The 26586-nt window shown below is 41.8% G+C and overlaps 1 protein-coding gene and 1 long non-coding RNA gene across 10 annotated transcripts in view; one reads left to right on the forward strand and one right to left on the reverse strand.

Annotated features, from left to right (window-relative positions):
- The window catches only part of robo1 (roundabout, axon guidance receptor, homolog 1), a 198974-nt gene that overhangs the window by 42577 nt on the left and 129811 nt on the right, over nt 1–26586 (reverse strand). For 8 of the 9 annotated variants that reach the window (XM_082503135.1, XM_082503127.1, XM_082503129.1 and 5 more), the window contains one exon: nt 548–705. In XM_082503135.1, coding sequence (XP_082359261.1) covers nt 548–705 — 158 coding nt within the window. Of the gene's footprint in view, nt 1–547; nt 706–23009; nt 23065–26586 lie in introns of those variants that run through there. The other variant, XM_082503134.1, reaches the window with a different exon arrangement.
- Nucleotides 1–26586, forward strand: part of LOC309687870 — a 72477-nt gene that overhangs the window by 34742 nt on the left and 11149 nt on the right. The window lies entirely within an intron of this gene.

The following is a 26586-nucleotide window of genomic DNA, read 5'->3' on the forward strand; positions in this document are numbered from 1 at the left end:
ACACAAACTTGTGTTTGCTACAAAGTGTTTAAGCTAGGGATAATCAAGAAACATCTTCAGTAAGCAAGCATGTAGAGCTGACTGATACTGTTGTGCTGGCCTGGGTGCTATTTTAATTAAACTGAATAATTGGTGGTTTGGTTGTAAATGCAGATAGTTGTTGTTTTGATTCTGCAGTCAGTCCTGCTGCTGCTGAGTGCAACTTTCTTCGATTCCAGTCAGCTCATTTCTCCCCTCCTGATCTACACTTCTCCTGGTTGATTTCACCAGTAGGCCATCCCTAATCAATGCAATGCTGCCAGCTAATGGAGCAAGACTAATTCCATACCTCAGTTATTAAGTGCAGAAGGCATCAAGATTGGGTATTTTGGGTTTGGGAATTGCTATTTGTGAATAATGAGCCAAACAAATCAATCTTTCAACAAACGCTGAGGTGGTGGTAATGACTTGACCTAGAGTACTAGGTCATTTTCTCTCATAGATTTAAACAGACATATACAAAGCAGTCTCTAAGCTTCAGCACATGTCAGCGATAACAGTTACTTACAGTGATTCTCTCATCTCTGTCATCAATATTCACTCCATCTTTTTTCCATGATATGGTGGGTTCAGGATGTCCACGAGGAGGTTGACACTCCAGGACTGCCGGCTCCCCCGCAGCCACAATCACATCTGCAGGATTTTGTCTGAAGTCGTCACGTAGAACTACGAGAAAACACACAAAAAAGGGAAACATTTAATGAAATGCTAAAATGTTTCCCTCTGGGGATGGTATGAAAAAGAAAGAACGAAAGAAGCATGCTATTGAGGTGTGTTTTTTTTTTTAAAAACAACAACAACAACAAAAAAACAACACTTTAAGTCAAGTTGTCTTAACACACAAAACTGGCTCTGCATCAAATGACAAAATGTTGAGCATATCTCGCTTCTGATTTACTCCATGCAGAGGATCATTGTGTACTAAAGAGTGTGTCTGTTATTGCATCTTCATCTCTCCTTGACCTTTCATATTTAGATATTCTGAATTCATGCACCCATTCTATTTTAACATGCTTGAAAGCCTGCCGTAGATCACTGCCACTCCTGTCTTTTTGATTTCCCCTGCTGGAGTGCTTTAAAATAGATGACACAGCCATGGATTTTGATTTTTTTTGGATACACGAGTTCCACTGTTTGTCATTTAATTATTTCTTGTGGAGAGTAATTTGATAACGAATAGATGTGGAGGTTTTAAAATATGAACTGAGTAGTTCTGTATACGTGGCTGCACCTAAAAATCATTAGTCTTTGCCTCCCTGCCTAATCAGACTAGTAGATTAATATCATTAATAAGTGGACGTCGCAACAAAGTAGATCAATGCAAATCCACTTTCTGAGAGGCAGACAAACTTCATATCAATGAGCTCATAATGTGCAGTGTTAAAGATAAACTGGAGGTTTATTGAGCGGAGAGAAGGTTATGAAAAAGCAACAAGCTCCTTTTGGCAGACAGTGTGTGCCAGTAATCATGTTTCCAGCTCCAATGCATATATACATATAAAATATATAAAAACAGTGTCTGTATCCTGAAATTCAGGCCACACACAGAGTAGGGAAGATCAAGGCACTGTGTGCGTGTGCATTGCTATCTGTAGGTAAAACCTGAAAATTATGTGCAAGTTGTTCTGTCTGCATTTTGAGGATAAAAGTTGCACTTTAGCTATCTTTTTGTCTCAGGCTCCTTAGCTTGCTCTAAAGTCACCGAAGGACCCCTCACCTACTGACAGCCTACAAATTCCTGACTAAACCCTTTAAGCACTTAATTGGTCATTGGCAAGCCCAGATACTGCTCTCTGTTTCTTGTAACACTGAGTATTCAGTCCATTAAAAGGAACTTTGTTTTAGAGGAAGATGGCCTGTAATGGCTTCCACAGTCCTGTTGCCTAATCACACCCACGCCTCCCCAGAAGCATCTAAATTCCAAAGCATGCGGCAGCATTTATCAGAAACAAAGCAAAAGGATTCACTGGATATTTTGTGAGTTATTTGCCATTGCACCATCAAGAGAAGGCATGGGTCCGCAGATCTATACACACTGTGCTGTATACAGTTGAAAGGCAATTACGTGTGTAACTCCCTAACTTTTCAGCCTCTCACTCTAATTCATCTCACACTCAGCAGTGCAGCTGTGGGCCGAGTTCATGCTGTATGGTTAATAGCAGATCGAGTCATTCAGGAATGTAAACACCAAACATCCGATCCATTAGAGCACCAGCTCCATCTGAAGAAACTGTCTCTGTTTGTATCAGCAAATCCAGCTTGTCCTTAAGAGGATTATTGTAAAAGTCAACCTAATGTACCAAGGTATAAATATGCTGCATCAGTTGGAGACAGTGATTGATACTGATCAAGAATCTGTACATTGAAGATATGAGGGAAATCATATTTTTCCTTTGAGGTAAATACAGTCTTTCAGTGCCAGGGAGCTAATATTCACAGGCATCTGTCCCTCTGGAAAATAAAGAATGATATGCTCGGAGGAAAAGAGGGAAAAACGATGCTATATTGACTTGTTGGAGGCCCGAGGGAGAGCTGGCATCATTCAGTGTTTACACCAACAGTGCAGTGAACCCCCCCTCAACGGCACTCACTCCCCCACCTCACGGCCTTTCTCCACCTCCAAACCAACACCTCTTTGTTATAAACACAGCTGAGTGCAGCACAGCAGACAACGCTGAACATCTGCGTAGTGGAAAACAAAATCCTCTGGGATTGAGGAGGAGTGAGCAAGAGGGAGACAGAGGCAGCCAGACAGTCTGTGAGATCGACAGACAGACCGAAATCTGGATGGGGTACAAAGCCCCAACTCTATCCCCAGAAGCCCCATCAGATCTGGATCTGGGGCTGTGGCAGAATCATTTTGCCTGCCCCCTCCAACTCATGTAAATAAAAGATCCAGTATTGCTCCTTCCTGTATTCACATATATCTCTGCTCGCCCCTTACAGCTCCTGTTTTGGGACCCAGAATTCTGGTGGGGGGAAGTGATGCAAGGCGCTCACACTACGTGCTGTCCTGTAAGTGTGTGCGGTGCAGTCTGTATCTGTGTTTGGGATAATGAGCCTACTCTACCATTCTGTCTCTCTAGTGAGCCTGCAGCTGTCCCCTTGCAGATAATATTTCCTGGGCTATTAACAGAGGGGCCAAACTCGGTGTGTGTGTGTGTGTGAGAGAGAGAGAGAGGAGTGTATGCGTGTACATAGAGATTTTCAGTTTGTAGCTTAATATGTGGAAATGAGCCAAAGTCACAGGTCCCAGCATGAAGACGCCTCTTTGTCCGTCCTGGATTTGCACAAATATGCTGATGATGGGATGGAACAGAGTGGATATCCGGACCTGGACAGATATCAATACGCTTTGTCAAGGTAAAGGGATGCATTCTGCCCTGCATTTCCTCTTTTCAGGAGTGGAAGAACAAAACATGTTTTACCTCACCTGGCTGACATGGCTTGCTGCAAGACAAATTGCTGACTATGCATAAAAAAGGGGGAAAAAATCATTCATCAAAGCAGAGTCTTAGCTTGTAGTGGCAAACATCTGTTGGGCTATATTGTACTGTATAATAAAGCTGTCTCCAGGTCCACAGTAGCAAATTGGAGCTGTGTTGAAGCTAATGCAATTAGCTGCCATCATTTCTTGCATTCAAACCCTCCTTTAAAGGTCAGCTGAGATGGCTGCTCTCAGTTCTGAAAACTAACAGGTTCATCACCCCCATAAGCTATCCCCTGTCCACACACACACACACACACACACACACACACACACACACACACACACACACACACACACGCTCATTCACACACATAAACACACACTCTTTTCCTCAGGAAATTGAAAACAGATGTTTAAATGTCAAATTAAAATGAGATTCCCGTGCTGCCCTCCAACATTAATGAAAATGAAGACTTAATGCCACACACCAGTCTGGGTGGGAAGATCAGATGAGCTTTGTTCTGAGGAAATTAAACCAAGTAAAACAAGCTCTTCACAAATCTTTAGAGGGATACAAAAAACAGACCCACCAGGGAATTAAAGGTTTATCAGAAGGCACCCGCACTCAATCCCACAGAGACACACAGCACAGCGTGGGTCTCGCCTTTGGCTTTGGCTTTTTCCTCAAAACAGAATGGACATGGCTATCTCCACAACGGAAGCAGCGGGAATGACAGGAGAGGAGAAAGTGAATTAATGAGAGGAAGAAGAAAAGTAGAAACAAAAGGAAGAAGAGACTCTGCTCGATGTATAATGCAGGACCGCTTCCTTTTTATCCATCCTGGTTTCCTCAAGGTAGTTCAAGTTCACAAGCGGCAACATTGTCGGGCTATCAGGGGCCAAATATCATCAAATACTACCTGAGGATAGTAGACAGAGATGAATGTGCAGCGCAGCGAACACCAAGAAAAATATCAAATGGCTAAGCAGCCCTAGATGTTCCTGGGTATAGGTGACTGCTTAAATCCTCAGCTCTAGCAGAAATCCATTCTTTTTTTTATTTTGCACTGCAGGAGTATTTACTATTAAAGTGTCTCTATGATTCAACATGATTGAGATGTTAAAGTCTTTGTACACGCAAAATATGTACATAAGAAATGTTTAAAAAAATGGAAATATTGAATAATAGTTTACAAAGAAAGAAAACATCCACTAAATCTCTCCTTTTCTGGTCAAATAACGGATTTATGTGCATTAAACTAAAGCTTACAGTGGATGAGCTCCCCTCCAGTCCATTTCTACTGACTATTCAACATAAATCCTCTGCCCCATCATGAGTGTTGTTTACGCCATAAGCACAAACCTGGCCTAATCACAGTGTGGCTCTGTTGTATGCTTCCGTACTGATGCTCTTCACCTTGCCTCCAGCACTGTCCTGCGATACAGACAGCGCTCATTCGCTCACTCAATGCATCTCCAACTTTGTCTTTAAATTTCTCTCCCCCCTCTCAGCATTTGACCCCCTTATCTTACCTCTCTTTCGGCTCACACACATTGAGCGGCTTATATCAAAGACAGGCTTATAGCAATGGTGTGTTAACCCATGGCACTCCACTGCAAAGGCTGTTGCAGGTGGATAATTTGCCAGAGGCGTGCATACTGTGTGTCTCTGCTTGCACTGTATAAATCTGTTTTTTTGCTGGTGGGTGTGAAGATATAACAGGACTCCTGGTGCACTCTGGAGAATCACTGCCTCCCGCCTCCTTCTTGTTTCTTGCTCCCCTCTGACCCCACCACCAGAGAGTAGAGACTGGACACAGCAGACGCGCCTCTCTTTCTGGATCTGACTGGCGTTCTTCTGCTCTGAGCTTATTTCCTCTTGTCCACTGTGCAGAAAGTCTTATCCGTCTGTCCAACAGCAGGCAGATAATGCTGTCTAGGACAGATGATTGCAGATACAAACTTCCAACTCATGAATATATATCCAAATACAGAGATAAAAACTGACAAACAGGGCAGCTGAAAAAAAGAGCTGACATCATCGTGAAGCCATCACAGATTTTCCACTTGTAAATGTTTTGTTCTTTAAAGAATTGATTCATAGCTTTCGCATTTATATTTAAAGTCTGGGTTTATAAATCACATAGAAACCAATCAAAGCTCCCCAGACAACCGTGACATTCAGTATGAGGTCACATCTGCAGAGTCACGTCAGTAAAAATGCTTGACAGCCTATGTGCATGGTTGACCATAAGATATCTCATGCACACCCGTAAATATGTCAACAAGAGCAGAAGGACTATTACCCCACTGGCCTTTAGGGTTTGCACCTGCACGCCCTGAACATCATGAGGTCATCCTACAGAATGTGATGTCATGTCACGGAGCAGAGACAGGATGTCCCGATTACTCCTACAAACAGAACTAGCTTGAACAATAAAGTATGGGAGTCCTTTTGTAAACAAAGAAAACTCAGGCACAGCCCTCAACATGTATTCACAGCTTGTCTTACTTGTCTTTGGTATCAAGATACAAAGGAGGAATCACTGCGGTTTAACATTACTGGAAGATTTCTCAACAACTGGTTTGTTGAGGGTGACACACAGACACATAAATACAAACCAAGCCATGTAGGGAAATATGCCAGCTTAGCCGATGTGTTTGCGCGTGTTGGATAAAGGCATTTTTATTACACTAGGCCAAGTGATTTCAGTAACTGACACTGGCAGGCAGGGCAGATGGCTTTGCGAACCCTTAGGTGACATACCAGAGGGCTTGTCCGAGCTTGCTCTGGCCCAGCGAAGCTGCCAATGCAGAGGGTTCAATCTCGGCACCTCACCCTCTACACACTTTAACACGCACATGTAGGCCTCATGTGCAGCAGTATCCAACAGTAATTATGTCCGTACATAAAGAACACAAACATGTGCTCACACACAGGCGCGCACACATGCACCACATAAAGGAAATTCTGCCCCACAGCCGCACAGACAGAGAGGCCATTGAGTGCCTGTGTTTGTTTAAATGGTCATAAGTCTTCTCGTCAGGCTTGGAGAGCGAGATGGCGTTTGGCGAACATGGCAAAAGGCACAGAGGGCAGCGGGGAAGCAGGTTTATGTGAGTGACTGAGTGAGTGAGTGACTTGGCACCTCATAGTTCAATAAACAGTGCCTGTTTGATTGGAGTGCTGGGTGAGCATGAGTTGGACTAAAATAAAGAGTGTTTCAAGTGCCGGGGCAGTAAAGCCAGGAATGTCAGAGGAAAGAAAAGAAAAGAAAACTCGAGAACAACTCTTTCGGTCCAAAAAAGTTGTGAAAAAGGAAAAAAAAATACAAATCCAATAAAATCCAGATAAGAACACCCACTGCCACAATGCAAGCTGTGCAATAAACATCTGTGTAGGATTATCGCATTTTCATTTAATGACTGAAAAACATTGACAAGCTCCTTGTGGATTTGTGAGCTGACAGATCACTCACTGTCTACATATGAAAGTAATCAAGGCTGTTTGGATTCTCAGGGAGAGCCTGTTACCTGTTGTGGAAACTGCATCAGATATTGTGGGTATTAAATGCACTCAAATCAGTATCAGTACTGGTCAGGCTTAAAAAAAATCCAAAACACTTTTCCAAAGCATTATGCTGCTTCTATTGGAACTCATACTTTTTCCACTCTTGCTGGTTTAGAAGTTTCACTATGCACTAAAACAATAATGAGGGAGAAAGATGGGAGAAACAAGTAAATGAATACACTTTATGAGCAGTGATTTACCTTCACTTTTGACAATAGATCACTTAATTACCACTACAGCAATTCTGTGCACACCTAACTGGTGGGTTCGGGATTTGTCCAGCCTCACTGGACTGTGCTCTACTTTTAAATGTACGTCATCTGAGTAAAACTTCTACTTTGTATTCATAATGGTGTCTATAGGTGGAGCTTTGCATCCAGAGGAAGACGAGGAACTGAGAGCTGGTGTAACTTAACTCTCACCACTCACTGTATAGCCCCGAGCCTGCAGCTCTCTGCACACAGATAAAAAAAAAGAACAGGTGTAACACTATCGTCCACACAAGCAGGTACACCTGTACTGTGTGCTCGCTCATTCTTTGGCTCTTTCTCCCTCTCAAACACAACAGAGAGACATATTGCAGCCCTGCTTGTCATTTCTCTGAATTGAAGTTTTACTGTGGCTTCCAAATGCTTTCTATTAAAACTGCATAATGTAGATCCTAAAAGAATTCTCTAGATTTATTATTATTTATTATTATGGAAAAGACATTGAAAAGACATTAAGCTTTTAAATTTTTTAAATGTAATTCTTCAGCACTGTGAGCACCAAAAAACAAAATTCGGTTACTTTGTACTCACGGGTAGAGGCAGAAATCTCAAAGATGGATCTCAAAACCTCAAACCACATATACGCACAATGAGATACTAGTTGAAGTAAGTGAGAAAATGTGTTATTTTGCTGCTTGGGTGAACCTGATCCTTTATGAACTCTTTTCTCCCTCTCGTTGCGTTTATAGTTTCACTCGCTGCTGTTCTTTCTTCTCACCCTGTGCTCAAGCTAGACTGTGCTAGTCTGAGTCTTCACAGTGTAATAGGATTTTACACAACACACAACTGGTGAGGATATGCAGATCACACATTTGTCACCACAGAATGCTCATTATAGTAAATCCCTTTACTTCGAGAAAAGCAGGCGTAAACATGCCAAGAGCCATGGAATATCTCTATCCACAAGTGCCTAAATCCCACTATGTGTCTAACACGGCTTAGTTCACATTGTGTCAGTTATGTTTTCTGACAATATCGCGCTGTGAGCTGCCCTCCTGTCTGTGTGGCCCCAGCAGCTAACCCTCTCCCAGCATCTGCAAAGATGAGAACCTTATTAAAACAATCTTCCCAATTAACATTCCTGGCACTTGGAGCCCCATCCCCCAAGGAGCAGGACCTCCTCAGCCTCTCCTCCAAACCTGACCCCTCCTCATCTCTGTGATGACAAAGAAGCTGTGTAGGACCAAGACCAGCCATGAGACCCTTGAGCATGAGTGGTGAGAAAGGGGATGTGAGGCAACTTGTTTTCCTTCCTGCTGCAGAACAGAGATCCGTGTGCTTGTCTGTTTTTACACGTGCATTTGTTTACGTCTTCATCTGTGTACCGTGCGCGTCAAAAGGAGAGGGAAAATACAGTTACGCATAAGCGAATTACTACCAATCAGGACAGCACGGTCATCGCAAATAATCCTGATTTGATGTGACGTGCAATGACACGGGCTTATTTGCACAGGGTGGAAAACTCATGATCCTGGGCTCAAAGAGGTACTGTAAGATCAGGCTGTCCACTGCAGCTAGCACACATCAGAGAAATTACATCCATAAACACAGCATGCTTTCCCGTAGAGTGCCATCTGACCCTTTGTGACCCTGTCAGAGATTTTAAAACACAAACATCTGCTGCAAATCTTTTCACTTCTCTATTATCCTGAGATCTCACAACCAGATAATCATACTCGTTCCAATCTCTTGCCCATCTTCCCAAAACAAAGCTATATCAGCTATAACAGCAGAGACTAATGGACACGGAGCAGAGGTATTCTATAGCAGTGCTGTGCAAACAGCACCGTGGTGAGGGGAATGAGATCCTGATGTTAAAAGAGGGATGTGATGTTTACAGTGACTGAGATTCTGGCTATGCTTCATGTGAGTGTTAATGGAAATCACAAATATTAAACAGCTCCTGCTCACCATACGTTGGCTGAACCTCCCATTGTCTTATATACTGAAGCATCTAGTGTGTTTATATGAGTGCTCATGTGCAGGTAGGTGTGTTTGCTTGGGTTTTAGTTCTCCTGACTCACTTTGCTGCCAGTCTGTTTGGACTACTCCTTATTAATGCATGCTTAATGAGATCCAGCATACACACAACTTCACCGATGCCTTTGTAGCATATGTCAAACACACTAATTCAAAGCTGAAAAGTTAGAATTCAGCCTTTCATCTTAAATTGGTGTAATGGAAATCTTAGCCTAATACCCTTAGTTTCCAATGAAAGTCTAATTTGTTGGAGGTTTAGGAAACAGTAGGAGTGAGCGATTGTTGCAGTGTCTTGGTCGGTCTGAACTATAAACTGGAATTACATCAGTTGGTGTTGCAGAGGTGACTGGGGAGGAGTAATGTGATAGTGGCTGCGTCGAGGGAAACAGGCGCTGAGGAAAATGGTGAAAGAAAAAAAAAAAAAAATGCTAGGGAGTCCAATGTAATGTTACAGCAGATCTCTTAGCCTTTCGTCATGGCCACTTTCATTTCCACTATCCCGTTCCCTCACCAATCACTTTACCAGGCACAGAGGAGATGGGAAAAGAGGAAAGGAAGAGCGACAAAGACAGGAAGAGCTTGTAGAGGTCAAGTAAAAGTTGGGAAGTGGGGATAAGGGGATAGAGATATAGGGCACAGGAATGTTAAAGAGGGTGAGACAAAGCAAATGAGGGTACTGGTATCCAAACATGTGTTGCAGCTCCAGAGGGGCACATCTTTGTCTGATCAGTTGCCGTCCCCATTTCAATGGTTTCCACATGGACCCTAAACTTTCCCAGATGAACCCTGAGAAGATGAAAAGCTGTCCACATCATATCTAAGAGGAGATCTGTTACAGTGGGAAGTGTTGCCGAAAGGAGTGGAATGAGGGAATGCTGTCAGATACGGTGTGCCAAACAGAAACAGAGAGTTGAAATTTCATCTTTAGCACTTGCCTACTAAGTGCGTACTTCTATGTGATCGCTGCCAGATACTTTGGCGCTATAGCTTTTCACTACGCTTGTCAACTTGTCCAACATGCAATATCGAGCTTTGCTGATACCAAAGAGGAGGTTTTGTAAATGTGCCAGAAATTAACCTGATCTCTGTGAAATTGACAGTGTGTAAGGTTTCAAGACTGATAAGTCCCCCATTTTCCAAATTTCAATTTTCACAGGATTGAGCGTGCAGACAAAAGAAATGTTTTGTCATAGTTTTTCTTCTTTGTTTTATGGGATACTTTGCTACTGTTAACATGCCTGAAACATCCTACTGAGCTGATTTATGATAGTCTCCCCAGGGTACAAAGCCAAGCCCCGTAGAAGTGGAAATTTAAGGCTACTGCACTCACAGAGTTGGCGCAGTAGCCTTACAGTAGATTTATAGAGGTGGGAGCAGAATCTTTTCCACCTCTGTGGCAATGCATGCCTGTTGCATAGACTGAATTTTCAAGCTTGGTACCCTGAGACTAGAACAAAGCTGAGTGTCGCAGTGTTTTCCACCTAAACAAATTTTATGTGGGGAGTTTGATTTTGTTAATTATATTTTAACTGAGGTCATTCAGAGTTAGTCATCTTCATCTTTTTATCACAGACAATGCTGTCGTGAAGCTCATTTTTCATAAAGAAGATTTGTTTGACTTTTTCTTAAATATAATTTTCAAGAAAAATATATCTGATTAAAGAAAACAATAAGTGTCTATTAAAATCACATGGTTTAACATCATGTTTGTCCTGTAAAATTGTTACACCTACGTGATGTGACACAAAGTTATAAAACCACATGCGATAAAGCTATTAAGTGATTCGTAATTGGAAATTCTCGAAATAGAAAATATAAGAGGGAAAATTGCTCAGAGATGATAGACATATCCTGGCCTCATTGGGTGACAGCAAAGGATAATACTAAATACTGGTCTCATATCTTTTGAGCCCCATTCCCTGCAGGCTTTCTTTGCAATACAGTTGGAGATGAGTCTTCAAAACACAGACGTGAAAAATTCATCTATGAACATCTAATCACACTAAAGAAATTTCCTCTGGCAGTTAATCCTTTTGGGAAGAAGAAAAGCAGTGACAAGGATGGTGTAAAACCCATCAACTGTACAATGTAATGGACTTATTAAAGATCAGGGACGTTTCAATTGTCTTTTAATAAGGGCAGCTTATCCTGCTGGTTCTTCTTTCTGTTGTTGTTTTTGTCATTTTTCTTTTTGTTTTCTAAATTGTTTCTTTGACTTTCTGTCTTTATTAATAATTTAAGAGTATTTTATTTATTCCTTTAATTTGAAACACTGAGAGCCTTTCTTCTCTTTCCTCATCTTCTGAACTATTTTGCTGACAGACAACAGAAGTGCAACCTCTCTTTCACCTCTTTCATTAAAAAAAAAAAAAATCCTACTCAACACGGATGCCATTCCCAACATCCAAAGGCATGTGGTCAGCCCAAAGCCCCCATGCATCATAGACAAATTATCCTGAAAGCAAGAGAGGAGCCCATCTGGTGCAGAGGAGGGGCAATGAGCAAGAGGAAAGGAAATTTAAGAAATGAAGGAGAAAGAACTGGTCGGCCGATAAGAAGGATAAGGGAATGGAAGGCAGAAAGGCAGAGGAGTGTTTGGGGGGGGGGGGGGGGGGGGGGTGGCAGATGTTTGAATTTTCTGCCAAAAGGGAGAAGCAAAGATCCATGAGCTGGGTAGCTAAAGCACTAACTGGGGTGTGTTGTACAAATGAGTCTGTGAGAGGCAAGAACTGGTGAAATAAGAGTTCGTGTGAACACCATTTAAAGCTTGGCAGTCTGGATTATTTAAGAGGGGAATAAACACTCTGCTATAGGTGAAATATAACTGTGTATTGCCGGCTGCTAGATGAGGAGCGCATTTGAGGTCAGAAGCCACGTGTACACACACAACGTTGTGTTCAAAGCTGTCAGGTTGCGTGGTCAGTAATACAACTCATTAGCACTTGCTAACCCAACTGCTTCAGTGTACTAATAGAGCAGTGGAGCTGCGGTGTAAAACAAGCAAACATGAAAACTCTGAAACTGTCCCTTGGCAAAACAGAGCATGTGATTGTGAAATCAACAAGCAAGACAAGAAGCCCCCACAACCATCATCCGCTCCCTCAGCATCTCTCCAACAAACTAACAATCTCATTTGCAGAGGTAAAGACTCAGCGAGCAGATAAACTACCTCCATTCCTCCCAGTTCTCCTGAGATAAGACCTAACATCTAACATGCCTCACAAAATACTGCCGCCGCCTCCCCGCGGAGGTAATCACAGAATAAACTATGTTTGGTTTCTACCAGGTACAAAAAAATGCCAACAAATCTTTGATAAGAGACCGTACTACTAAAAAGCTACATTGTGCAAAAAAAAAAAAAAAAGGGAAAAAAAAGAAAGAAAAAAAATCTGAGTCAGGATGTGAAAGGGCTTGTTGCCCTCTGGAGCGCCAGATGAGGGCAGTTTGTTGTGGAGAAAAGCAAAATAATTCAGAGTTCATATTATGTGGGTTAGACCAGCCTGGAGGCAGAAGCCATAAGGGTGACATCAATAAAACATTCCTTCACTATTTTTCTTGAGCACAGGGATTTTGGCATAGTGCAGCTCAAATGCAATATGCAACACTGGAATTGGAAAATACAATATCAGCCTGACAAAGCTTGACGGTTACTTTTATCTTGGTATATTGGTGTTACGTTGCTACAACAAGCAGTGACATTATGATTCTGTCCCAACAAGAAAAGTTAACATGCGACGTTTTATGATACTGGCCAATTGGAGCTTCCTTTGAAACACGGTGACTCAAAAGAAGTATGGCCCCCTAGCACCTAGTTTCAGATCAACTACAAAAAACACGATGAGAAAGATGATATTACACATCTGGTGTTCAACAGCACAAAATACTGTGCAGTTTGATCCTGATACAGCACAGCCAGAGCTGCAAAAGCAAATTGGGAGTCTTCCTTCCCTGTAATTTGCATCTTTTTGAAATGTAGGATGAAACAAGCAAACCTGGGTCACATTATGCTGGGAGAAAAACTCAGCTAAACACTGCACATATTTTAACTTAGCTAAAAACAAAACATTACATTCCCTTGCAAACAACTGGATCTGTCTGCAATTTTTGAAGTGATTGCAAACACACAACCCTCCTGCAGTACCAGAGACCACATGCCTTCTATTGTTTGAGTCCCCACCATGTTGTCTGTATCTGGGAGAGATAGCATCTCTGTAGAGCGCTGTGGCGTTCAGAGCCTGTGGGAGGCAGCACACCTGCACAACAGAGAATAGCAAACGCTTCTATGGATACTGGGAGTCTTTGAAGTGGAGATGGATTCTAGTTCAATACCCAAGACCCTCTTTTATCACACAAATCACTCTGTGGTTTCAGTGCGCATTCTTTGTCATGAGAAATGGCTTTGAGACAAGTCAACTGGAGCTTTTAGGGATGTTGAAGTGTTTGGCTGACCAGCTACTGAGACATGAGAGAACGCGTTCACGCGGAGCATACACAAAAAGTCAAAAACACTAAGATCTCTGAACACCAAGGTCGGCTTACTCAAATTTTTATTGCACAGTTAATTTGCAAAGGTTCAGGTATCAAAACAGAGACAGTGTAAATACACACATTGGGTAGAGACTAATTAATGGAAGATGAACTGAGAGTTACAATATGTTTGGGTTGGAGAGGGAAAATACCACACACACACACACACCGTATCAAAGTATCACAGCTACATCTCCAATATCTACCTTCAGTCTCTGGGCTTTTACGGGCATCCTGAGTATAAACTAGCTGTGAAATATGACATCATAAAAAGCAGTCAGTTTTTCAATTGTGAAGAACCTATGAATTATTCAGAGGCAACTACTGGCAATATATTTCCCCTCTATCTAGCTGCTTCCATCCTTATTGCATAGCTCTCTCTGCTTTTCATCTCTGCCGCTCTTTTTAACTTTTGTATATGTGTCAGTTTTTGTCTTATTTGTTCATCTCTCTCAATCCCCGTATACTGAAATGACTAGCGTAACTGCGGAGTGACGATGACAGAAGAAAAATGGAGCAGAGTCTGGAAAACATGAGAACACCGCATTGTGAATGACTGGTGTTAAAGTGGACACCTCACCCTTTGACAGATCTACAACAAAGTTAAGTGAGTGGAAACCCCGACTAGTAAACAGAGACATCAGAGCACGCAGAGACGATGTTCCAGTGTCAGCTCTGTCATCATGTGGCTAAAAACCCAGCCAGTGTTGTCCTTGCAATCCCAGTGTCTGACCCTCCATCTGTCACCATCTATTTTACCATACCTCCTTAACTACACACCATGAGCACGAGGCCCTAGAAGTAACCCTCTTACTGTACATCACAGTGGTTTACTGTGCTTGCTTAAGCATGATACAGTAGGAGTCTCTGGGGAGTGAACCAGTCACATGACAGCACCTTCCCTCCGTGGTGACAGATAAGGCCATACTGTATGTCTGTATGCACAGTGATGAGTTATGATCTCACCGGGGCTCTTTGTCTCGTATCCTATTTTCTATCTATACAATTCTGCATAAAAAGATGAAGCACATTTCCCGTTAATGGTCCACCATCAAAGCGTGCTGCTGATATCACTAATTAAAACCATTAAATCTCAAAACTACCATATAACGTTTGAGGGTAAGAGAGTGCTTGGGCTAAAGGTCAGAATTTTTAGATTTTTTTTACTCATATTTAGACAAAACCTTATTAGTTGTCCGTGGCTGGTGGTGGGTGTTTCGTGCAAAATCATTGGGGTGGGGGGAGGGGATTTTTTTTAATTCAAATTTGGACGCCGCTCACGACTCAGGATTCAGGAAGTGGGAACAAAAAGGAATAACAGCAATTTGTACAGTAATGAAAGATGGCCATTTGATGAGTTTCCAAGATTTAAAAGATCGGTATAGTCTAGAGAAAACCGATTTTTACCGGTACCTGCAACTCAGAGACTACTTTTCAAAGAAAGTACGAAGTTCGCGTACGTCTTATGGCATCCTGAATTGCGTAATTAAATCATACAGGGGCCTCCAATTCAAGGAAATTTCTGTACTATATAAAAATCTAAGAGAGAACACGACAACATCAACTTGTTGTCGTGTCCCATAAAAAAGAAATGGGAGCAGGAAATAAAAACTGATATCTCAACTGAGGAATGGTTAGATATGTGTGAAGCCCAGAACACAACGAATAAATCAAGATGCTGGAAAGAATTTGGATGGAAACACCTTACTCGATTCTTTATTACACCAAAAATCAAAAGTAAACAGACCCAAGACAGTTTGCCATGCTGGAGAAGATGTGGTAACATGGAAACACACCATACGCACGTGTTTTGGGAGTGCCTGAAACTGCATAATTTTTGGAAGAATATATCTTGGGCTATCAATTACCACACAATTTTAAAACTGTATATCTTGGGAATATTAGAGAGTATGTTATGTACGACGACTTGTATTTGACAAAAATCCTATTGATAGCTGCAAAGAAAGCTATAACAAGAAACTGGTACAAACTGGATCCGCCTTCTTCAAAAGACTGGTTAAATATTGTTGGAGAAATCTATGCAATGGAAAAAATGACTTACATTCTCAGATTAAAGGAAGATATTTTCGTTGCTAAGTGGGAGAAGTGGTGGTGGTCAGAGGGCCCGGTGGCGCCTGTGTCCGGCAGCCTCGCCTCTGTCAGTGCGCCCCAGGGCAGCTGTGGCTACAATGTAGCTTGCTATCGCCAGTGTGTGAATGTGTGTGTGAATGGGTGAATGACTGAATGTAGTGTAAAGCGCTTTGGGGTCCTATGGACTAGAAAAGCGCTATACAAATGCAGGCCATTTACCATTTACATTATATGGCACCAAGGAAAATTAATGAACGAACAAAACATTTAAGGTCTATAACTCTGTATATCTATTGATGCATGCCCGTATAAAAGTACGTATATAAGCTGGAGTATGTATGCTGCGGAGTAAAGGCAGGCATGCATACCGTAGTTGATTAGAATTGGCACCCACACCTTTTGTTCGCTTTAGTTCTGTTTGTTTTGACTGTGTGCTTGCATGGTTATTTCTCCTGTAATGCAATACATGTTTGTGTTTAAACTGTGACAAAACTATCAATAAAAATTAGAGTGTCAAAAAAAAAAAAATTGGACGCCACTCAGATTTTTCTTGTTTGCATTCTGACACCAGCTTGAACTTTACACTGAAATGAGTGAATATTTTCTTGGCTCATTTCCAGTTACACATTTTGGACTGAAGTCAGGGTTGCTAAGGAAATGTTTATTATGTGTGTTTGTTATGCATTTATGTTTCCGGATTTTCACTAATTGCTCCCTCATTTAATAAGAAATGATTACTGGGCCAGATGTTGAGTATGTTGGACAGTAATGAAGATTATACAGATACAGTCTATGAAAACTTAACTTCCTGATCCAAAATACATTACCTTTATATAATAACAATAATAATGATAATAAAAAACCCAACTTGTAGGAATAGATGAGCCATGACATCCATTTCAACTGGCTACACAGTCCGATTCTTCCATTGTTTCACTACAGATGCCACATGCACATGCAAGCACACATACTGCATTACATATACCACACGTGTAACTTTAACACCGCTGTGAAAACGCAGCTGTGTGCACCACTAATGTACTCCAAATTATGTCCTTGAAAGAGTTACCACCACTAACAAAAGCCATTGTTTAGAATGGCTGGAGTAAGGACTGGCAGTGATCAACTTGAATGATGTAGTAAGAGCAATCCATGGCCACTCCACAGGAGATAGAAGAGCACTGCCCAGGCTGAAGAGGCCCTCCACCTTCTCATCTGTCCACTAAAAGCCCTCTGTCACTGCTTCGTGCATGTATCCTCATCCACCCACGCCCTGTATGAGGCCATAATGAGCCCTGGGCTAATGCATAGAAAAACACAATTAAAGTCAAAATGGATACTTCCCCACTCAGTCCATGCATGAGCATGCAAGAGAGCACTCTCTGTGTTGATGTGTTTATGTAGCTTACAATGTGAGCTTGACCACTTGTGTACTGTCCGTGTGTGCGTTTGCTGTAAGAAGCTAACAGAGCCGACAGCTCCAGCCAGCAGGCCTTTGAACTGTGGCCTGAAGGCCCAGCAGAAGACAGCAGCACTCGCTTGTAGTTAGTCCCTTCTTTTGGCGCAGAATCCTTGGCAGGTCACTATAAAAGGCCATGTGCACATGGACCTGATCCAATATGCATCGCTTTGTTTGATCTCTCACTTGGCACACACACACACAGAGGGAGAAAAGTCCCTGTAGAAGATCCATGAAAGTGACCTGAGGGAGAGTCCAGCAGTGTGCTTCACTGTAGTCAAAGAAATCAAAGTCCAAGATTTCCACTCTGAAAGGCCAACTCCAGCTCCCAATAATAGTTTGACAGAAGCAATATTTGCTTCCAACTGCACTGTATGCGAGTTAAACTGCCTACACAATGGTACATTTATTATGGCCCTGATATATTTGTCTTCGTCTTTCTCTTTTTCTGTGAGCCAAGAAGAAAAATCATTCTTGGTTTCTCTGCTTCCTTGCCTTTTCCCATTTCTGTCACAGCTATTATTTCATGAAATCTGACTCCTGGTATTCAGTTTCTTTTCAATTTCCTTTTCAGCAAAGCCCGACTGTTCTCTCCTCCCATGTCAACCATGTCTTAGTGCACATTACAATGTGCCAAAAATATCTCCGTACCAAGAAGCAATCTTAAAACTACATTCAGCTACATTTGTCATTTCATTTCAGGAATGAGCTTTCATGGAAATACAAAAAACAACACATCTGAAGAATTCAACTTGCCTTTGTTCTACATCTCATGTTGCTGTTTGTTTACTCATCTGAGTGTGTTTGACCACTTGTTTTGGACAGTCAACAAGAGCTCCACAGACTTCTGAGTCCCAGACAGCCATCCTTTCCCCAAGGATAATATACACTCTTATGTAGAAGTAAAAAGCAACTAATTGACCAGAAATCAAAGATAATTGGCTCTGTTTAGCCTCTTCCTGTCCTATAGCAGTATGGACACTGGGGAAATACAATCTGACCCTATTCACAGACTACCACCAACAAAGAAGCAGTAATGAGTAGTGGAAGTGTGATACTGGATTGTATTGGTACCTGCAGGGTGTGGTGGCCCCTGGCTGAGCTGTTGGCCACTTTTGACTTGCTGACCTGTGTCTGCCAAAAGCTGCCTGGGAGGATATTTCTATCAGCTTCCAACATGAGAGACATTTAAACGTCTGTAAGTTCCGTGGATCTTTTTCTTGATTTCTCTCAGGAATCATGCTGTAACACATCTTTAGTGTGTGCATTATGATTTGAATTTGGTGCATTTACTAATCTTTATCAACAGTAAGATTTACACGAAGCAAGCAGACTTCTCTGCTTCTAATATGTTCATGCCGTGTATTTTAGTGTACTGGGCAACATACAAGCTAATTACATGATTATATTTCCACCGGCTGTGACAACCGCAGTGGAAATAAGCAGTGAGCAGACGAAAGTACCTTCATCCGATAGCCACATTAGCTGTCTGTTAAGTTATCATTAAGGTAGCGCCTAGCGGCTATGGCTAATAATAAAATGGTAATGTTAATGTGGGGGCTAGACACCAAGCGCCATCAATCCTGCTGTCTGTAATGTTATAATAGAGAGTGTTCATTTACGAGGATAACACAATTATTGTGCCCCAAAACTATTATGTTTCTCTTAAATCCCACATGAGCTGAGAAAAGTCTACCAGCAAGAGGACAGCAACAAACATGTGGAGCCAAGTTACCAGAAGCACAGCACTGCTTCAGACAACTTGAACGTTATAAAGACGTTATAAAAAATGGTTCTTGATTTTTTTTTTTCCATTTTTGTCCCACATGGTAATGAAAATGGTACAGAATATTTTCTTGGGTATCAGTATCGAGATTGAAATTCTAATATCGTGACAACCTGACTTGATATTAGAAAATAAATTATCAAAAAGGTGGAAATACAATATTATGTGTCAAGCAGTGTTGACTCCCTGTGAAGATGTTTATAATACATTCTTGAAAAGTTACTTAAAGGGGGACACTCCTGTTCAAAAATCTATTGTGTAAATGAACACCGTGTTAACTTTTCCAGAGATTTCACACCAACAATCTCACCAGGTCAGTCCTTGTGAGATTCATGAATCACATGAAAACATGACAAAAGTCTGACAGGGAGACAGAGAAAGAGAGAGATCCAGCTTTTAGCAGCAACAAGATCACTAAACCTTTGAAAATATGGTTAAACTTAAGTTGGTACGTGCAACAGCTGCCTCAATTGCAACAAGTCTTTTGTGCATAAGGCAAAATCTCACATGCACACCGCGGTGCTCTCAGTCATGCTCATTTACTCTGTTCAATTGACGTCTCGAGGAATATTAACTAAAATTTAACGTCCCCACACTTCTAATAGCAAACACAGAATATTCTCTATTGTAAATTTGTTTTAGGGAATTATGTATGCATTTCCCAAACACAATAATGTGGTTTTATCTCAGCCAAGTGGAAGAAAAAGAGGCGCAATGTACTCAATTTCATCTATGAGGTAGAGGGGCAGATAATCCACAATAAACAGTGATGGGTCATAAAACAAATGAAGCAAGCCTCAAATGCTGCTTGCACTGCTGTGGCTACATGACCTACATCTGTAAAGTGGAGGAATGCCGATCCTTATCTAATGTAGGATAGAGCTGGAGGGCAGTTCATCTTGGCACAAAAACCTCACTGTTATTCACCGTAAACTTTCTATTCACAGTGTGTTGAACTACAAGAGAAAACCCTCAGAGTTGGTGAGTGTACTTTAAGTATTGCAGTGATAAAGATTGATTTGTGTTACATCCTATAAGGAGAGCCATGGAGTATCCGATGAGAGCCCTGGCAAGGTTACATTAAAGGCATTCCAGTGAACCCTCAGCTCTCCACAGCACAAGATCCCAGTTTCTGTTTCTCCCTTCCAGACAAATGCCAAAGTCATTGTTTTTTCTGAGCCTGCTTTTCGGAGGGAAAACTCAATCCTACTGGCTGCCGGTGTCACCAGTGGCCCCTTGTCCTCCCCTGTCATTCAATCCCATCTCTCCTCCTTTCAGGAATGCACTTCAGTCATTCTTTTGTACTCGCCTTCCCTTTTTCTCCAGACCACTGTGCCCTAGGCAGTCTGGGGGCAGTGTGTGTGTTTGGTTGCTCCAGATCTATTCATCCTCTCTGGTGAAACAGGATACAGTGACCTCCTCTGTGTCCGGTGGTCCCCATCCCAGGCTCCTGTCTGCTAAGTGTCAGAGACTGGGAACTTGTGAGAGGAGACGAGGTAACTCAATGGCTGATCAGGAGGAAAGCCAAGAACGCACGCCTGTTGGGCATCACAGATAGATGATACTGGATCAGAGTGAATAGACCAAAAGTAATATCAGTTTATGTTAACACTCTGGACCGAATTCTTAGAGCCATCTGGTGTGCTGTCCTGTTCTGACTCCCTTGGAGAAAGCCATATATCTAGGTTCCAAACCGTGACTCATAAATGATGCAGAGTGATGGAATATGCCATACTGTACCTCAGCAGGGGATATACACATAGATGTGTTGATTTCAATGCCATTTTACAACACTGTGTCATACGTCAATGCTACTAGCAAACCCCTCCCTTCCCATTATGGAACAAAAGTGGGAGCATTTTAGGAAAGGTTCCTTCATTATACAGGGGAATACATGACACCCCCACCTCACGAGACATGACAACCTCTCTGCACCTCACATTAGCATAATCGACTTTTACCACGTGAGCTGCAATTTGTCTGGAAAATCTTTCCCCTACAGGTTCATTATTGAGAGTGTGTCCATTAAAAATAACTGAATTACCATCACAATTGGTTCACCATAAGGTACAGTGTTGGCAGTCTTTGAAAGAGTAATTGGATCCATTAAGGCAGGAAAAAATCCTGCCGCAAGAGCCAGTAAGATGCATGTTCTTTTGTGTTCAGTGTGTGCAAATGTGTGCGTCAGTGTCTCTGTAAATGCCACTGCATGGCAGTTCCTCTCGGCTCTCTTCTTCTGCTACTTCTTCTCCGCAAAGGTAGATTAGGACCAATTAAGATTAAGTTTCATAATTAAATTTAGTATTCTTTAGAGCATATAATGTAGGCAACGATTTATTATAATGACAATTTTCAACAAGAGATCCTCCGAACAGAAATTTGAATGTCACTCCACTAGTCACAAGGATGTTTCTGGCAGTATAAACAGCCACACGGAAGAGTCCCGCTGTATTGATTTTTATGCAAAATAACTTTAAAAATGGAATGGAAATGTAATTTCTATTGCAAATTTCATTACACATAAATGCGATATGCTTTACTTAACAATAGAAATAAAAGCATAACCATAATAAAACAAGTGACAGGCAAAATAAACGTAAGCATGGTCGAAAGTCTGAAGAAAAATCTAGAAAAAAATCAAATGTACACCATCACAAACTTGTGAAAGGAGAAACCATTATGAAGTGCTGGCCTGTTACATACTGTCAGCGCAACTTCAAAGCCCCTTTGTATTGATTCTCCAAGTCTCTCGAACTCTACTGGAGGGATGGAAGACTATCCTTACAGAAGATTTTCCTTCATTTGGTGCTTTAATGATGGTGCTGGAAAGCCCTAACATCTAAGATCTCCATCCAAAGTCTCCCAGAAGTATTCGCTTGGGTTCATGTTTGATGACTCTGAAGGCCATAGCATATGATTCACATTACTTTCTTATTCAAACTATCGAGTGAGTGGGCTTGACCTTTTAAAGGACACTTTTCCGTCAGTATAGAAATATTTAACCACATGATAAAGGTGATAACACTGAAATTTGCATATACCCATCCCTCATAGACTATGCCAGCAAATGCACTGCACAGCATAATAAACACCTAAAATCTGGGACTCTCAACCAGTTGCTCTTAGAACTGAAGAAGCTTCTCAGATGAGAGGTGAAACATCTTCAAGAAACTTAAAGAAGTCTAGTTGCTTTTCTTTCCAAGCTCCTTAGATTACCAAGACCTGGATGACAGAGTACCTTCACAAACAACAGCCTAATTCCTTTACTATAAAGGTAAATGTTTTTCCATTAGTCTGTCACTCATCTGTACATCCAGAGCCTTCATTTATTTTTATTTATTTGTTATATAAACTTGAGGATACAGGCTGAATTCATACAATTTTTGATGAATATTGCATTGCTTCTGCAGAAACACCTGTGTTGTCTGCTGACTCACAGAGGATAGCGTGTACAAATAAGAGCAGGCAAGCAGGATGATCCATGAGAAAACTGCTCTCCCGTGTAAAGCACCTCAGTCATGCGAATCCATTTACAGTTTAGCCTTAATAAAAGGCTCTTTAACTTTGCCGCACCCAGTATGCTGGACAACTTATCTAGCTAATGTTAACAAGCTGAGCAGGAGTTGTGCTCCGTGATAAATCTGGCCACAGCCAGGGAAAAGCTCCACCAAACAGCCTCTGCCTTATGATGAATGAACAAACCAGCAATAGTCCTTGAAACATGAGGGTAACTAGAAAGTGCCACAAACTAATCTGTCTCAATTGTGTTCAGCTGCCTGTGATTTCTATGGGTCTACGCAGGAATGTGTGTGTGCGTCTGTGTGTGTGCCCAGAATAAAATGCTGTAACGCCATTACCTGTCTGAAATGGTGGCCCAATTATGACAGTCTCCTTCAGCATGCAGCCTTGCAAAACCAGCCTCCATGAAATTGATTACCTGCACACCTGGACCTCATTTGAGACTATTTTTCCCTCACCCCCCCCCCCCCCCCCCCCCCCCCCCCCCGTCTCTGCTGGGACCCTGTTCATTTCCAACAACAGGGGAAAAAATGTTTTTTAAGGATGCATGCATAAAAAAGTATTTGTATATTAATCGACCAATGCAATCTCATGTTGGAAGAGAGAAAGTGCAAAAGGGAATTAATTTTTGCTGAGATGTGAGAAAAAACCAATTTAAGACAAATTGGGAGAGAAAATGAGAGGGTGAGGAGGAGTGATACAGGGCAAGGAATGAATTTAGAGATACTGAATAATCACCTGACTCCCAGTGTTGCCCTCCCTGCTGCTATCATTAGCAACCGCAGGTCTTTTATTCCCTCATTCTATTTTGTAATTCTCTTTTAAAAGAGTACCCGCTCTGATTCAAATTGACCTCCTCCATTGGGCTCAAGGTTACTGGGGTAGGCACAAGGACAGCGCTGTGAGAGAAACAGCAATGCTTGGCTGCCATTGAATAAATAGAGACGTTTTATGAGTGCTGGTGACAGTAAAACTGAATGAGATGACAAATCTGCCAATTGGGTTATTCTGAAATGTATTTTATTGCTGAAGTAAAGATGAATGTTTAGAGGTTTTACAACAGTTAATAATTTTTTCCCAGATATACAAGTGTATCATGCTCTTATTCTATGAGATAATATTATATATATCTGCCATATTGAGAAATAAATTCAATGGTTGTTAGTGATGGCACTTCACTGCGGCTGCTGTTCTCATTTTGGTTCACTTTTATTTGGTCTTTGCACCTCTGCCGTGCTTATTTGAGGTCTGCTATAAGGAGGCCTCAGTTCTCATTGACCGATAAGGTTGGGAGGTGGAGGTAAAAGGGGTGGGAGCTAGTTGGTGATGCTGTCTTACTCCCTTACGGCTCCTGGTAAAAAAAGCCCATTTGTGTTCTGCTGTTGACCTCAGTCTCTCAGTGGGAAAATCTCTGGGGACTCCCTCTGCTCTCCATCTCTCCATTTCTCCATCTTTTTAGCTATCCATTCTTCTCTTTATCATCCACTGCCCAGTAGCAATGCATTTCTGCTGATAATGTTACAAGGCTTTTCCCCTCACAGGGATACCTTTATGGGGAAGTGGGATGACAACCTAGTCAAGTAAAATTGCAGACATATGGCTTATATCATTGGCAGTTTTAAAGCAACCACAAATGTCGAGTTACTTTTTTTCTTCTTCTGGGTCCCAGTTTCTAGCCTGATCTTAGTTTTTTCTTAGATGTACTCCAGGGATTGTCTGAACTCCCACTCAATGAGCTCAAATGTGGGTGGATTTAGTCTTGCCTGCTGGCTGCAGTTAGAGCAATGCTTGGTTGCATGGTGCTACAACCGCAATACAGGGCTGTCAGGTTTGTGCAATGGCTATGTTAATACTCAAACAACCAAGAACACAAAGCAGTGTTAGTTTCAAAACAGGATGGAAGAGGAAAAGTTCTGAAATCTGAGGTGGTGAATGTAGCGAAGCAGTCACGCTGTGGTGGGTCCCGCATATCTGTAGCTGGTGAGCAAGCCCGGCGTACGGATGACTGCGAGGCAACCTCTCCTGTCTCTCTTGACTGTTGTTTTGCATTCCTCATAATTAGAAGTGCCCAAGCATGCTAGACATTCCTAATAGAGGTGTTTTACTCTTGTGGCTGACACCATCACTCAATCTGAAGCCAGTGGTCCTTTCCCAAAAGGTCAACAGCGCAGTCTTCCCCTCTTTCAAGCTGCCTCCTTCCAAGAGATGGGAGGCCCACGCGTCAGAGGGACAAAACCACACGCCGCCTTCTTTTGTTCCAGTGCTCCTGTTCTACCTCTGTGAACCCCAGGGCTGGATACTAGTTAAACCTAGCTTCCCTATAGTGACAGATGACTCCGCTGCTCTCTATACCAATGAAGACGAATGCTACGCATGAATTATTAAGGGCCGGAGCAGTTCAGAATATTTTTATATTGAACGTCTCATGAATAATTCCAGCAAGGCTACACCAAAATGAATTACCTTGTTCTTAATGTACTGCAAGGAGGTGCTACTCTTTGTCTCCAGGTAGTGGAAAAAGATGCTGGATGTAATATCTCGGACATAAAAATTCATCTCATACTGGTATTTGGTATTGGGAGTGAGGCGAGAGCAACCTGGGCTGTGATGTGTTTGGACAGTGCGGGATTGTATATTCCCTTTGATCTAGTGGTTGAAGATGGGTCCACCGAGAGACTCACACTGGGATGCGAAGTATATGGAATGCAGAGGGGGCTAGAGAGAGGCAGTGATTGGGAGGGGAGGGATGGGGTTGCATGTCCAATTATCTAGCAGCCAAGGAGAGAGGGAAGCTGGCCAATTAGAGGAAAAGGGGAGAGACCTCTGCCAAAGACCCCAGATATACCCCACCGAGAGAAAGGCCGACAACCAGACAGAAAAACACAGCCTACAGAGACAGAAGCAGAAACTGAAAAGTTAAAAAACTAATAAAAAGAAAAAACAGAGCAGGGTAGATAAAATACATTTCTATTATACTGTCTTGGGAGGTGAAGGAAAGGCAAGCTGAAGATGAAATGATTTATTCCCTCATTGCTGCAAGAGTATTGTTGCATGGTTCCTGCTTAGGTTTACAGTACTGAATACTTTATTATGATAAGCTCAGTTCGGCTTGTGTTACATGAATTCACTGAATTTGGATAAAATCAGATTTCACTTGTTTTTCATTTTCCAGAAGCATTTCAGGAATTTGTTATTTTGTTCACCGGTGGTAGTGCTCGTATATGATGAATACTGTAAAATAATTACTATTTAGTACACTGTGCTGCTGTCAGTTCGGGTAAAATGATGATTTACAACCCTATAGAAACTGCAGCCAGCCAAATCCCCAACTGAAAAACACTTAACGGGATTATAACTTAATAAAAAAATGTCACACATCCACCCTTATAAACCTCTGAAATGTGCGTGCTGCTGTGTTTCCTATAATTTACAGTGAGGCTGACTATTAATCATCTTCTGTCTTAAAGAAACTTCTCAAAGTGACTTGGAACTAAATCCAGGTGTAAACAAAGAGAAAGTCAAAGTCTGTTTTTTTACTAAGACAATGCCACCTTGTCTTTCTAAAGATGCAATTCCCTGTCAAGACAAGAAAGGTGCTTGGAAGAAAAACCCTCGAGCACATGGAGCAGAGATAAATGGAACAATTAAGGATCATCCATTATCACCTTCTTATTAGGGAGGTCGATGACTTTTTGAGTCTCAGAACATGATTAATTGTTCACTTTACCAGCACTTAAACTCTTTGAAGGGCTTCCATTTTGAAATAATTTAATATTTCTTGTTATTTCAAGTTTTGCTCAATTACAAATCCATGCTGGATTTTTTAATGATTAATTGTAGCAGAGGATTAACTCAGTTAACATGTTGTGCACTGTGCAAGCAAAAACATGACAAGTGAGGATCAAGGATTGCTCA

This window comes from Aulonocara stuartgranti, assembly GCF_965226115.1.
Source record: "Aulonocara stuartgranti genome assembly, chromosome: 14".
Lineage (NCBI taxonomy): Eukaryota > Metazoa > Chordata > Actinopteri > Cichliformes > Cichlidae > Aulonocara > Aulonocara stuartgranti.